At 39.5% G+C, this 15297-nt stretch overlaps 1 protein-coding gene across 3 annotated transcripts in view; it reads right to left on the bottom strand.

Moving 5' to 3' along the window:
* The window catches only part of PHKA1 (phosphorylase kinase regulatory subunit alpha 1), a 130950-nt gene extending 115894 nt beyond the window's left edge, over positions 1–15056 (bottom strand). For all 3 annotated transcript variants that reach the window (XM_007992078.3, XM_007992080.3, XM_007992079.3), the window contains exons 1-3: positions 14947–15056; positions 13571–13729; positions 6308–6355 (exon numbers count right to left, since the gene is read on the bottom strand). In XM_007992078.3, the coding sequence (XP_007990269.2) occupies positions 6308–6355; positions 13571–13729; positions 14947–15024 (285 nt within the window). In that variant the 5' untranslated portion in view covers positions 15025–15056. The remainder of the gene's footprint in view (positions 1–6307; positions 6356–13570; positions 13730–14946) is intronic.
* Between the last annotated feature and the right edge of the window lie 241 nt (positions 15057–15297).

The following is a 15297-nucleotide window of genomic DNA, read 5'->3' as shown; positions in this document are numbered from 1 at the left end:
CCAGCCCAAAACAGAATGATTCTTTGCTTGTGTAATTTTTAATAAATAAGACATTGATATGGGCTTAATGAAAACAGCTTCATCTTGAATTTAGTAAGACTACCATAACTTTGAATCCTGTGGCTTTAGGCAGTATGCACAGACAATAAGGAGGTTTGTTTTGGGAAAGGACTGTTATTCTCTTTGTTTCAAAGCTAATCTATAAGCTAAATTCCTCCCAAAGTTAGTTTGGCCTATGACCAGGAGTGAACAAGGACAGCCTGGGGCTAAGAGCAAGATGGAGTCAGTTAGGTCAAATCTTTTTTCACTGTCTCAGTTATAACTTTCAATGGCAGTTTCACAACTTTAAATCATGACTATCACAATTTTCATAAATAATCAGAGTAAAACAATTACAATAATTAGGTAAATATAATAGGATAAGTACTTGCAGAAAAACTGGTCATAATTTAGGATATAAAGTTATATTAATAGAAAATTATTTGGATATTTTCCAATAAATATATATTATAGGAAAACATTCTTGCTAAAAAATAAAAGGTGAACAAGTTTTGTCTAATTCAAAGCTTATTTAAAGGTTATGTATAAAACAAGGTAAATACAACCAGGAAACAAAAGGAGATGTAAAGAAAGTTATAAGAATAAAGAGGCTGGGTGCAGTGGCTCATACCTGTAATCCCAGCACTTTGGGAGGCCGAGGCAGGTGGATCAGGAGGTCAAGAGATCGAGACCATCCTGGTCAACATGGTGAAACCCTGTCTCTACTAAAAATACAAAAAAAATTAGCTGGACGTGGTGGCGTGCGCCTGTAGTCCCAGCTACTCCGGAGGCTAAGGCAGGAGAATTGCTTGAACCCGGGAGGTGGAGGTTGCAGTGAGCCGAGATCACGCCACTGCACTGCAGCCTGGCCACAGAGCGAGACTTTGTCTCAAAAAAAAAAAAAAAAAAAAAAAAAAAAGAGGGATGTTCAGGACAAACCAGAAAATCCAAATATTATTATTAAGTTTTGGTTTTGCTTAGGAAAAAACTGAGATTAAAAAAAAAAAATTTTTTTTTAACTAAGGTTATTATATCCATGTATCTTCCTGTATGTGCTTTTAAAGTCCTTGTGACATTGACTTAGAGGCCTTTAACTCCTGGGTCTAAAAAGGACATCAAGTCCTGCTAAATCTTAAACAACGACAGCAATTAAAGCCTCATCTTCAGGCCCTGTGGAAGATGCCGATCAAAATAAACTGCATTCCTGAAATACAGGGCAAAAAACAATTAAAGCTATTTGATTCCTCAAGGGCCAGGAACTATCGTGGAAGAGGAGAGCGTATAAGTTTGTAAAGGCCAATTTTTAAAGATAAAATAAGTTCAGTTTCTCTATAAATGAATCATTAGGGTCAAAGGCACACTGATGCAAAACCAGTATATGGACCCCTGTGTCAGATTAACAAGTTTTTCTTAAAGCATTAACCAACTCCTCCAACGCCTTAATAAAGGTTGTAAAAGGCTTATAGAAGTTACATTTTATAATCAAGGTTAAACTTTATAGATTATTTACAAAATTTTGAAAAACAAATGTAATTGGCTTCAAGCTGTTTTTATTAGGGCTTCTTGTTTAGAAAATTAAGTCTCTTCTCTCAAAGAATGAAGGTTTTCACTTTTGAAGTCCTTGAATTAGCACTTTGGTTAAACAATGACCTGTAATACTATTTTGTAATATCAAGCATTTTAAACATTTATATTTGACAAATTTTCCAAAATCAAATTATAAATTATGTCTTTTTCTAACCTAATTAATCCTTTAAGACATTAGGTTTCCTGAAGTCCAAAAATGTCATAATTTGGCTTATTTAGTATAAAAATTATATAGGAAGCATTGTTAAATATGAAATGTTTGGTTTTCTTTGGACTGTATTTGTATAAATATGTTATTAGTATGTGTTCCAAAATTATAGGAAACTCCTGCAATTCTGATATAACTTAGCGTACATTATCGGTAATAATCCTAATTGTTATGTTAAAATTATTGTGTGCCACAGAGGTAACAAATTTCTTTGTCAATTGTGTCTTTTGATTATGGCTGCCTTAAAACTTTTTTTTCATTCATGGACAATAATTGTCTTGTTTTAGTCCTTTTTAGAAGATGGTTTTATAATCAGCTATAAAATTCCAATAGGTGCTCTTAAATGCAGGTTTCTGATAACTTTTGAAGATTGTGACATCAGAATAGAGGAAAAACTTCCAGGACTCATGGAGAGCTAAAATGTTCACGAGTATCAAGCAGAACAAGAAATAACTGCATGGACTGAACTAACTTTTTTGACTTTTTGCTTAAAATGTTTGCTGATCCTTTGTTTTGTTTTTCTTTTTTTTCTTTTTTCTTTTTTTTGAGACGGAGTCTCACTCTGTCACCCGGGCTGGAGTGCAGTGGCGCGATCTCAGCTCACTGCAAGCTCCGCCTCCCAGGTTTAGTGGCTTGATCTCAGCTCACTGCAAGCTCCGCCTCCCGGGTTTACGCCATTCTCCTGCCTCAGCCTCCCGAGTAGCTGGGACTACAGGCGCCCGCTACCTCGCCTGGCTAGTTGTTTTTTTGTATTTTTTAGTAGAGACAGGGTTTCACCGTGTTAGCCAGGATGGTCTCGATCTCCTGACCTCGTGATCCGCCCGTCTCGGCCTCCCAAAGTGCTGGGATTACAGGCTTGAGCCACCGCGCCCGGCCTGTTTTGTTTTTCAGAGTCTTAAAACTTCTCTTTTGAGCTACTGACAGCTTTTAACAATGTAGTATACTCCCATAAACAAGATTTGGAGCATACTTGTTTCTGTCTACCTGATTTTCTCCAGAATTTGGAAACTATTTGTGAGTATTCTTAACTTATGGCAATACAGTTATTTGCATAAGTGCAATAAGAATCTGTTTTCATTTGTAACAGGGCACAGTTGGAGAAACTGGTAATTTTACCACGTCTTTGACTGGAATGGTGTACTTTAAAGAATCAGACTTGACTTATGAAGGCAATAAAGCCCTTGGAAAAACTGGCCTCATATTTCATGTACACAGTGCACATATAGGGTTTCTGACCCTTGGTAATTAACGAATGTCACTTTCCGACATGCACAGAAGCCTCAGGTTTATCTTGGAACCTCAAGAGGAGGAGAAATTCACCCAACTCATAGATATTTGATGACATAAATTCATGGCTGGGCTCAGCTTTCAAGAAGTGTTATCTGATGTCTGGGCGTGGTGGCTCATGCCTATAATCACACCATTTTGGCAGGCTGAGGTGGGTGGATCATGAGGTCAGGAGTTTAAGACCAGCCTGGCCAATATGGTGAAATACCGTCTCTACTGAAAATACAAAAATTAGCCGGGCACAGTGGTGGGCACCTGTAATCCCAGGTCCTCGGGAGGCTTAGGCAGGAGAATCACCTGAACCCAGGAGGTGGAGGCTGCAGTGAGCTGAGATTGTGCCACTGCACTCCAGCCTGGGTGACACAGCAAGACTCCATCTCAAAAAAAAAAAAAAAAAAATCTTATCTGAGATTCCTCCTATGGAACAAAGTTCAATCAAAGCCCATTTAAAAGCCTAAGTAAAAAATAATTATTCTTGTTGCACTGTATACAAATAATTAGGCCAAGTATAATAAGCAAACCAGTCCTACCATGATTTGTCTTTAGCAAAAGGGAAACTGGAGGGAGAAAAAATTATATTTCAAAACGACAGTATACCCATTGTTAGATTCTAGTCTTGCCTAATTTTTGTTTCAATTTTTATTAGCTTCTACAGTTTGGATGGAATTCTAATTTTTTTGGCTATAAGCTTTGAAAATAATGTTTTTAATTTTTTTCCTTCTTTTTATTCCCCCATTTTTCCTAACTTGGAGTCACTGAAAACTCAGCTGTGCTTTCTTAAAATCCTGGGAACTGAAGCCAGACAACTCAAACTTCAGGAAAAAATAACAGTAATTGGCCAGCACAGTGGGTTACACCTGTAATCCCAACACTTTGGGAGGCCGAGGCTAGCAGATCTGTCTTAGATTTCCTGGGTTCACAACAAAAAGCTGAAACTAGAAGTCAGAAGGAAAATACTGTGCAAAGGACAACTGAAAGACTTAGTTCCTGAAATTTAAATTTGATAATTAATGCCTCTGATGTATGACAGTAACCGTTATACCTTAAATTTGGTTCTTGAAATTAGTGACCTCAAACATATTTGGTAAGGTAGAAAGTTCAAATATTGGCCAGGTAAGGTGGCTCGTGCCTATAATCCTGGCATTTTAGGAGGCCGAGGTGGGAGCATCACTGGAGCCCAGGAGTTTGAGACCAGCCTGGGCAACATAGTGAGATTCCATCCCTACAAAAAAAATTTAAAAATTCACAAGGCATGGTGGTGCACACCTGTAGTCCCAGTGATGTGGGAGGCTGAGGTGGGGGGATCACTTGAGCCCAGAGGCCAAGTCTGCAGTGAGTGAGTTATGATCATACCACTGCACTCCAGCCTGAGCGACAAAGTGAGGCCCCTATCTAAAAAGAAAAAAACACAAGTGCAAATATCTAAATACAAAATAAAGTAGCAAAGATTTTCTATCTATCATATATTTCTATGTACTAATTTCTATCTACTACATATTTCCTTCTACTATAGATATAGACTTCTGTGCCTGTAGGCAGTCACTTTATCAAACTGGGCCTCAATTTCTTCTTCCAATAAAACATAATCTTGATCTCCAGAAAAGACAGGTCAGATTCGATGTGGGCAAAATGCTTTAAGATCTCCTAGGATAAAACAATTTTTAAAGTAAAAACACTTTTGTATGCAAAAATATCACAAGCCTCAAAAATAAATGATAGACTGCTAAAAAATTCACAATGCATATGACAAAGGACTAATGTCTATAATGTACAAGAACTTTTCAACAGGCAAGAAAGAGAACCTAGAAGATAGGCAAAGGACTTAGCAGACAATTCATCTATGAGGAAATGCAAATTTTCAATCTACACATAAAAGGATGCTCAACTTCACTGGAGGTAAGGAAAATGCAAATTACTGCAAGGAGATACAAATTCAAGGTTTCTTATCCAATCTTAAAATCTACAACACTTTGAAAAGGTTTTTTCCCCTAAGTTTTGCATTAAAATTCATTTGTTGGCAACACCAGATTTAAATTCAGTCTTTATTTATTCCACTTAGTATGAAATTGCATGCTTCCCTTCAGAGATATTAAAGTTTCTGATTATAGTGCTGTCCTAGACCAGCAGAAGGCATAAGGTAATATATGGTGTATATATACCATACACCATATAATTAAAGGTTGCCAGGAGTATGCACTGTACTGCCTTTTTAATATCTGAAAAACTTTAAATTCTAAAGTTGATGGCCCCAAGGGTTTCAAATGAGGGGGTGTGTGTGTGTGTGTTTTGTTTACTTATTTTTGAAAGTGGGTTTCACTCTGCCACCCAGGCTGGAGTGCAGTGGCACCATCTTGGCTCACTGCAGCCTTGACCTCCCAGGCTCAAGTGTTCCTCCCTCTTCATCCCCAAGTAGCTGGACTACAGGAGCATGTGCGCTAATTTTTTTTTTTTTTTTTTTTGAGACAGAGTCTCGCTCTGTAACCCAGGCTGGAGTGCAGTGGCCGGATCTCAGCTCACTGCAAGCGCCGCCTCCTGGGTTTATGCCATTCTCCTGCCTCAGCCTCCAGAGTAGCTGGGACTACAGGCGTCCGCCACCTCGCCCGGCTAGTTTTTTGTATTTTTTAGTAGAAATGGGGTTTCACCGTGTTAGCCAGGTTGGTCTCAATCTCCTGACCTCGTGATCCGCCTGTCTCGGCCTCCCAAAGTGCTGGGATTACAGGCTTGAGCCACCATGCCCAGCCCTAATTTTTATATTTTTTGTAGAGACAACGTTTCACCATGTTGCCCAGGCTGATCTTGAACTTCTGGACTCAAGCAATCCATCCGCTTTGGCCTCCCAGAATGCTGGGATTACAGGCATGAGCCACCGGTGCCTGGCCAAATGAGGGTTTTTAGACCCGTGTCATCTTTCTACCCTACATATACAATTGAATGTACAGTAATGATAAAACACATCGAAAATCATTTGTAGAGGGTGAAAAAAGACTGGAAAGAAACATTCCAGCGGTAATTACATTGTAAGATTATGGGTGACATTCTCCCTCTCCAAATTTTTCAAATTTTCTAAAATTAGTGTGTACTATTTGTGAAACTGAAAGAAAATATAAGCTATAAACATTCCCTAAGGGGTAGAGATACTATTACAATGTGCTTTTATTGGAGAGGAGGGTGTTGCCAATACCATACCTGTCTGATCATGCAGTGCAGTAGTCCTCTCATCAGCTTCACTACACTCTGCAGAAATAAATGGAAACAAGACAGTTATAAACATCCCTAGATACAGGAACACTTACTCAGCAACTGCAGTTGGTACATGACCTTTTGAGAACAAGTAACCCTATCCTGTGTTCCTATTTACATGACATTTATAGGTACACAGAAGAGCAGATTACAGCTAAAAGTGGAATCAAAAGCTACGCTTTATGATTCCTTCAAGTCAAAAAAATCATCCAAGCTCCAACTGGTTTATGTAAAAATAAGCCAACCATCCTATTAGAGGATATTCCACATGGAGAAAGGGGCAAGACAGCTCAAAAATCCTAAGGCTCTGAGGATATTCTAAAATACATCCTATGGCCTAGAAAGACCTCACTACAACATTGCTTTTATTTTTTCTAAACTAGCCAAGACTTATCTTCAAGAGTCCACAGAAATATTTATCTGGACATGTCCCCTAAAGAATAAAGTGAATTTCAATTAAGAATAAGTATGAAGGGGATCTGTTCATTTGACTCAACCCTTTTTCCCTGAAATAAAGTCACAAATTCTTAAGTTTCAAGTTATCACTATTTCTCTTACCAGGGCTTGACAATTTAAAGTAGTTTGTTTTCCAATCATAACATCTCAAAATTCTGATCACCAACTATATACTACATGACATTAAGGGTCCATCAATCGTGGCATGGGTAGGCAATGTGTTTTGGAAGAACATAGCACCAAACAGCTTCTCTATTTCTCCAAAAAGCTTTCTGTTTCACAGTCCAAAAGAAATCCAACCAGGTTACTCCAGGGTAGGCTGGCTCAGAGGCAACTTCAGGACAACCCTGAAAACTCATCTACTTGGAAGCCACATGATTCTGTTATTTCTTCAAAACGTATTCAAATGGGACTACAAGCAACAGTCATGATAAGGATAAGTACCGATTAAATTCCAACTCTTTATGAAGCCTTTTATTGAGGGAAAAATAAAAATAAAAATGGTTTCCGTGGGAGAGTCTCCTTTCTTAAGTCATTTCTGTCTATAAACAGTCCTCTCCCCTTACAGATCAAAAGAAATTTTAAAAAGAGAGAAAGAATAGGCAGTGCATGATCTTGTCACATTTTAAAGACTGAAACATTTATTATAAAGCAAGGAAACTTATTGTAACCCCTACAAGAAGACATCTATATGACTTTGATGTTAATGAAAGAGTCCATCTCTTTAATATACCCTGTTATGGAAAGTATTTAACACAACCTCCTCTGTGGGGAAACTTTATTCAATTCTGATACATGTCACCACATACTCAAAGGTTCCTACCATATTCTGTCTTTTCTAACAGTAGATGAATTAGAATGGGAAGCAGAGGGAGGGGCTTGAACAGTCTTGTCTTTAAATCAATGGCCCAAAGGAACTCATTTTTAAAAAACCTATTGACGGCCTCTAGTTGACCAATATACAACTCAGCATTTATATTATTCTGTAAGAATCCTGGGCTCATGTCATTGGCTTCTTCACTATTTTACTGCCTTAGTCACTTTTTCTCTTGCAAACCCATCAACTCCCTTTACCACCCAGCCCCACTACTCCCATCTAAATTTTCTTTAAACAGCAAACCTGGGGAATCAAGGATTCAGTGGAGGATCTCAATTAGTGGCCATTATCAGCCATTTTTATCCTCAAGTTCCAACGTCCAAGGCAAGATAAAATTAGTAGGAAGCATGGGGAGGTAGGAATGATGGGAGATATCTGTACTTTGTATTCTCCAAACTAACTGTTTTCTGATCCAGGTGTGCTAGACGTTATTAATTATACATGTACATTCATACACCAGGGTTTCTACCCATACCAAGTGACTCTCCCTCTTGCCTATTCTTTTGGAGGACATAAATTTATATATATCTGTGAACTGACTTTATAAGAATATATAACTACACAACCATATCTGTGTACCTCTTTCTCTCTACCCCCAGGTATATGTGCAATCAGATATTTATTGAACCTCTATCAGGTTTTGCAGAACATAAAGACAAGGGAGATGGGACAGATATGTTTTAAAAACTAACTACAGCATAGTCCACCCAGCATTTCCTAATTATCCTTTAAAACACAACTCCTCTCTGAAGTCTTCCTTGCCTTTTCCCAGAGAAGTTTAGACATTCCCACCTCTGTGTGTTCCCACAGAGCTTAGTAGTTATCTCAAATATATAAATCAGTACCTATAGTACCTATCTTAATGTACTGTAACTACTTGCTTATATATCTGTATCTGTCTCCCCCATCAGATAATGAACTCCCTGAGAAAAAGGGGCAGAGGCCAGGTTCAGAAAACCTTTAAGTCAATGGATGAAGGAAGTTGAATTAAAAAACAAACACATGTCTGCAAGTAACTCTCGAATGGCTTATCAAATAATCGTGTGTGTGTGTGTGTGTGTGTGTGTGTGTGTGTGTGTAGGGGTGGGTATGCAAATATGACAAAGTGTTAACAACTAGCGAATTTATATAGAGTATATGCAAATGTTTATTTTACCATTCTTGCAACTTTCCTTTAAGTTTGAAATTTTCCATAATAAAAAGTTGAGGGTTACATATAAACATTTTGTCCCATTTTCTTTTTAACATCTATTATAGGGCTTGGCACGTGATGATTACAAAGTCTTTTAAATTTAAGAAAATGAAGATATATGTTGAATGGCACAGATGACAAGTGATCTAGAAGTTCCAAGAAAGGACTCCTGAGAAAGAAGTGACCACTGTACAAGTGAGTGGTCTGTGAGGAAGGACAGGGACCACAGAAAAAGTGGGATTGGTGCTAGGCTTTCAAAGGATATTAGTTTAGATTGAAAGGGAACAGGCATGTAGAAGAAGCAGCCCATAAAAATTTTTGCAGGTGGCTACGTCTATAGGCTCCCACGGAGGCAAACATTCAAACAATACTGATTCTGAAGACGTAGGACCCAGGTTGCATTCATGATACCATCAAATTCCAGCTTCATCTCTGGGCCTCAATCCCTTCACTTGGAAATTGGGGATAATGATACTTGATTCACAGGGTATTGTGAGAATAAAATACTGGTAATTATGGGGAAGTGTGTTGTACAATGGAAAGTATTTATACAAATGTTAGGTATTTTTATTAAGGGATTATTAGAGGAGTAATAAAGACATCAGCCTGGCTGGAACTGGGGGTATAATGGAGGGCACCAGTGTGATATAATATTGAAAAAAGTAAGCTAGGACCAACCCATAGAGGGCCTTGCCTATCAATCCAAAATGTTTGGACTTTACTTGTGGAGAAATGAGGGCCACAGAAAGATTGTCGAGGATGGAAATGACATAATTTAAGTGTGGTTTTCACAGAAGTGTTAGGGGATAAGGGCTTAGACTAAGGCTGAGGCAGAAGGGACGAGAAAAGAGGGGATAGATTCAACAGAAATTATATGAATCAACAGACTTTGGTGTGCGTGTATCAAAAGGTAAGAGGGAGAAGTCAAAAATCATTCTAAGGTTAAGTAGCACACTTCAAGCACTGTTTTATAGAGTGCTAGTCCAAGAGATTCTGGAAAGGCTATAAAATTCACTACCATCTTAGACAAAAAATGCACATTAGTACATCAAAGGCTCTGAGAAATTACAGAGTAAAGACAGCTGCTGTTTAACATAGTCTCAAACTTAGTTGGCCTAGTATTCCACAGAAAATACTATGGGAAATACTCCAAGTAATATTGCCTGGGTGGTTGGTAGAATGGAGACAGTAATAACAGAAAAAGAGATTGTTGATGAGTTGCCATTGTTTTGTAGTTTGTTTTTAGTTGGAAAGGTGGGGTTTCAGAAACATTGAGTTTGAGGAGCCACAGTATATGCAGATGCAACTGATGAGGTGACAAATGAAAACCTAGGTTTAAAATTGAAGTGAGGTCAGAGATGAAGACTTGAAAGTCATTCTCATAAAGGTAATAGTTAAAGTCATGAGAAAAGATGAACGACTACACAAAAAGAACACACCTTAGCACACAGAACTGGAGTGAGGCCCAGAGATGACGCTGAAATTTGATGGTACCATGAATGCAAAGAGATATCCCTATTTGTCTGCCTATATTTCTATGGGTATGAGACCGTATCTATATGCCTGAGAGAAAGACATTTGTAAAAACATTCATGTGCATAATTCTACTCTCAATCTAGGATGCAGTAGTTGCCTAAACCCTTGTCCTTTTTTCATCCAGAATTCTCTTCAATTCTCTGACATTATTTCTCAGAAAGTAACCAAGCTTACCTTGGTAGAAATAATTAACAATCAATGTTTTGGGAAAAATCCACACAGTAATAGAAAGTTGCAATAGGTGGGAATTTAATCTATGAATTTATTGGATGTAATCTATGTTCATATTTTGGCCATAACTAGTCATTATTTAACACTGGCTATACATTAGAATCACCCAGGTAGTTTTTAAAAAAATATTGATGCTACTGAGCTCCACTTCCAGAGATTCATATTTAAATTGTTCTAAGCTGTGGTGTAGTAAGGGTATTTCTTAAAAGATTCCCAGGTGGGTGTGCTGGCTTGCACCTGTAATCCCAGCACTTTAGGAGGCCGAAGTGGGTGGATCATTTGAGATCAGGAGTTTAAGACCAACCTGGCCAACATGGTGAAACCCCATCTGTACTAAAAACACAAAAAAATTAGTCGGGTGTGGTGACGCGCACCTGTGATCCCAGCTACTGTGGAGCTGAGGCAGGAAAATCGCTTGAACCTGGGAGGCGGAGATTGCAGTGAGCTGAGATCGCACCATGGCACCCCAACCTGGGCAACAGAGCAAGACTTAGTCTCAAAAAAAAAAAAAAAAAAAAAAAGCTTCCCAAAGCTTCCCAAGTGATTCCAAAGTACAGTCAGAGTTTGGAACCACTCATCTAGATCAAGGGTAAATCTAGCCCATTGCTATTTTTATAAATTAAGTTTTATTTGAACATAACTACACTCATTCTTTATATACAGGGGACCCCTGAACAACACAAGTTTGAACTGTGCAGGTCCACTTATATGTGGCTTTTTTTCCAACCAAACACAGATCGAAAATACAGTATTCAGGAATGAGAAACCTATGTATATGGAAGGCTGACTTTTCTTATAGATGGGTTCCACAGGGCTGACTGCAGAATTTGAGTATGCAGAGATTTGGTTATAAGCAGCCTGTCCTGGAATCCATCCCACACATATACTGAGGGATGACTGCATTGTCTCTGGCTGCATTTGTACCACAATCACAGAGCTGAGTAGTTGGATAGAGACCACATGTGACCTACAACCCTAATGATAAAAATAGTTACTATCTGGCCTTTTACAGAGATGATTTTCTGGTTCCTGATTAACACTGAATCAGATTTGAGAAAAAAAAATTGAGACCTAATAATAAAAACCTGTTGCAATTCATAATGAAAGTTCATAGAAATTTTTAAAAATGCCCACAAAATCTTTTCTTTTTGAAAGATGTTTCCCATTGCTATAATGTTTTGAAACATTCCAAATTACTATTAAGGTGGTATGAAAGGTATTTTTTGTCTATGTTGAAAATTATTTAATGGAACATTAAAATTTTAGAATGAATAATTCAATGTTTCCCTACTATTTCCCCCTTCCTCTGTTAAATTCTTTATAACTGGGCCAAGTAAGAAAAAGTGCTAACATTACAGGGAGATAACAGATTTCTTCTAATAGAATTGAAAAAAATGGTGAAATTGTACCAGATACGAAATTACAATTCTACTGATATTAATTTCTAGTAAAAAATAGCAACAAAACACCGAGCTCAAACTAGAAAACATTGAGTAGCAGGTAGGATTTGGGGGAGGGGAGTAGGCAGGATTACAGGTGATTTTTTTTAAACACTCCTCTATATTTTCCAAATTTCTACAATGGTATTATTTTTATAAAAGTCATAAAAGGCTGGGCACGGTGGCTCATGCCTGTAATCCTAGCACTTTGGGAGGCCGAGGTGGGCGGATCACAAGGTCAGGAGATTGAGACCATCCTGGCTAACATGGTGAAACCCGTCTCTACTAAAAATACAAAAAATTAGCCAGGCGTGATGGCACGCACCTGTAGTCCTAGCTACTCGGGAGGCTGAGGCAGGAGAATCGCTTGAACCTGGGAGGCAGACGTTGCAGTGAGCCAAGATCACGCCACTGCACTCCAGCCTGGGGGCAGAGTGAGACTCCATTTCAACAACACCAAAAATGTCATAAAAATAATGATCTGTACTACCTGGTCTAGAGCAAAAACTTGAACAACTTTTTTTTTGGTGGACCTATGTATCTCTCAACAATGGCTTGAATGAAGAATAAATGCCTGCTGTTGCTAAGGACAACACAGTGCAACCCCATATTACATTGATACTTGTAAAAAAACCAAGTATCAATATTCTGATTTATAGATGAAGACTGGAGCTCAGATTGCCTAAGTGTTAGAGAGACCACTGGAGAAAATGGCTGGTATAGAAATAATTTTTCCCACTAATGGAAATGAATGCACATCCATCTTATAACTGACAACAGAGTACTTCAGCTCCTGCGGTAGCCCAGAATATTGTTTTCTTAATATTATTTTCTTGGTCGTTGAAGAGGATGCAGCTCCCTTTGTGTCTCAACAGTTCTACAAAGGACGCTTGTTTACTGAGGGGAAGTGCCTTAAAAGTTGGCTTAAAGGCATCTGCCGACTTTGACCTCATTTTGCCCAGGAGTTGAGGGAGGGAGGAAGCAACAGGCTCTGAAACAGTGGCCACAGCTATAAAAATCAACAAATAAAGTTTTTACTGTGTCTAGTCCAGAAGGCTTGCTGATTTATGTTATTTACCCTCATACAAATACCACAATTTTTAAAACTGAGGTAAAACAGTAGATACCTGTCCCCAAACATTTTTCTCAATGAGAATACAGTGGAGACTACAAGATACATTTACTTAGAGAGTTACGCATTTTAGGAAAGATCCCAGGATAGGATTTTCCACTGTAACAGAACAGACTGTTCCCTCTCCCTCAAATCAGCAAGTTTCAAGTTTCCACTGCAAGAATACCACTTCAGTGCAATACAGGAAAGCTTTTTGGAAAATAATTTCAGAAAGATGATGAAAGAGGGAAAGGCAAAATACAGTTATCTTAGCTTTTGGTGGGTTTCACTTCCTTCAGTCTCCACTCTGCCCCCAAACCCCAATCACACACAGCTCCAGATCTCTTTGTATTTTTATTTTGAGTACCTGCTCCAATTCATAGGCCTTTGCCTTATCCTCATCCCGGTCTGCATTCTTCCGATAGGCCAGGCCCAAACCCCACACAGCCAAGACGCTGTACACGTTATCTCGGACCCAAGCATCTTTCTGATCATAGCTGGCTGGGAGCAAGCCAGTCACTGGATTCTGCAAGGTCAAGAAAAAGAGGGCAGGAAGGTAACCATACGGTGTTAACATTAGGAAACAGAATCTTCCAAATGGGTTTTTTAGGGACTTTGGTCTTTCTTCTACTTCTCCACTCGAGTTTTATAACCTCCTCTTCTTCTGACCTATTGCAGGCAAATGCTATCTTCCCACCCTCCTAAGCTTTACTGAGCTATATTTGACACATCAAAAATTGTGTATATTTAGGGAGTACAACATGATGATTTATGTATTCATTGAGAAATGATAACCACAATGACATTTATTAACACATCTATCATCTCACAGTTACCTTTTTTTTGGTGTGGTGAGAATACTTAAGATCTACTCTCTTAGCAAATTTCAAGTATACAATACAGTATGATTAACTACAGTCACCATGCTGCTGTACATTAGATCCCCAGAACTTACTCATCTTATAACTGAAACTTTGTGCCCTTTGCAAATGCTATCTTGCATAAGGGGTAAGCAGTGGCTGAAGCCTTTCAAGTCTGAAATGTGGGTATTATTAAAGGCACAATTAAAGGTATTAAGTGCATTTATAATGGGTATCATTAAAAGAAAGTTTTAACTTTCTAGTTAGAAAGAATGAACTAGTGAACTAGCAATGAAAAACCAGCAGAAAGGAGCAGAAAAAAATATGTAACAGTCTATACAAAGTGCCTCTGACCTTCACAATAGTCTAGTCTTAAAATGGAAATGTTCCCTTCCCTCTTTTATTTGGGGGAAGGGGAAGGAGATGACACGCAAACCTGGGTGCGTGTGTTGGTATGTTAATAAACAAGTGACAACAGTTCTTGCAACTCTGCTCCTGGAACCCTGCTATGGCCTGGGGGGAATTGGAGAAGGGTGCGAAGCCGTGACTGGAGGCTCCTGGCTAAAGGTGCCTGACCGACTCTGTTCCTGGTCCAACACCTACCTTTCCTTCAGGGTCCTTTACCACTTCCCCAGCTAGGGGGCGGGAGAACCTGCTACAGACACACAGACACACACACACACACACACACACACACGGAGGGGGCGGGAGAACCTGCTACAGATACAGATACAGATACACACACACTCACGTGGAGTTCATGCAAGGTCTCCGACACACACACACACACACACACACACACGGAGTTCATCCAAGGTCTCTGTCCAAGCTATGACACGCTACATTCTCGCTCGGTGATTACGAGCGACACCCCTGCACTTACCTGATGGCACAGGATGGTCTGTTGCACCAGCCGAGCGTAGCCGTCCAGCCGGACCCCGGAGTTACTTCGGCTCCTCATGGCGAGACGTTACTAATCGTCCTCTGAGAAACAGCCCGGATGCCACCGGAGCCTTCGGTCCCTAAGGAACAAGTATCCAACGCTGCTCCACCCTCGTGGTGGGAGGCCTGAACGCCAGGCGCCGCAGAGCCCTCCCACCGCTCAGGCCTGGCGGTGCGGGTTCCGCGTAGCTCTCCGGACTCCAGCGGCCTCCGGGGCCCACCACGCGCCAGCACTAGCACCGGCCTCCCACGGTCTAGAGCCCCACCGCAGCGCCCCAGTAGCCACTCCTGC

The sequence above is a fragment of the Chlorocebus sabaeus genome, chromosome X (genome assembly GCF_047675955.1).
Source record: "Chlorocebus sabaeus isolate Y175 chromosome X, mChlSab1.0.hap1, whole genome shotgun sequence".
NCBI lineage: Eukaryota > Metazoa > Chordata > Mammalia > Primates > Cercopithecidae > Chlorocebus > Chlorocebus sabaeus.
Note: the sequence above shows the minus strand (reverse complement) of the source record. Positions and strands in the feature narration are given on the sequence as shown.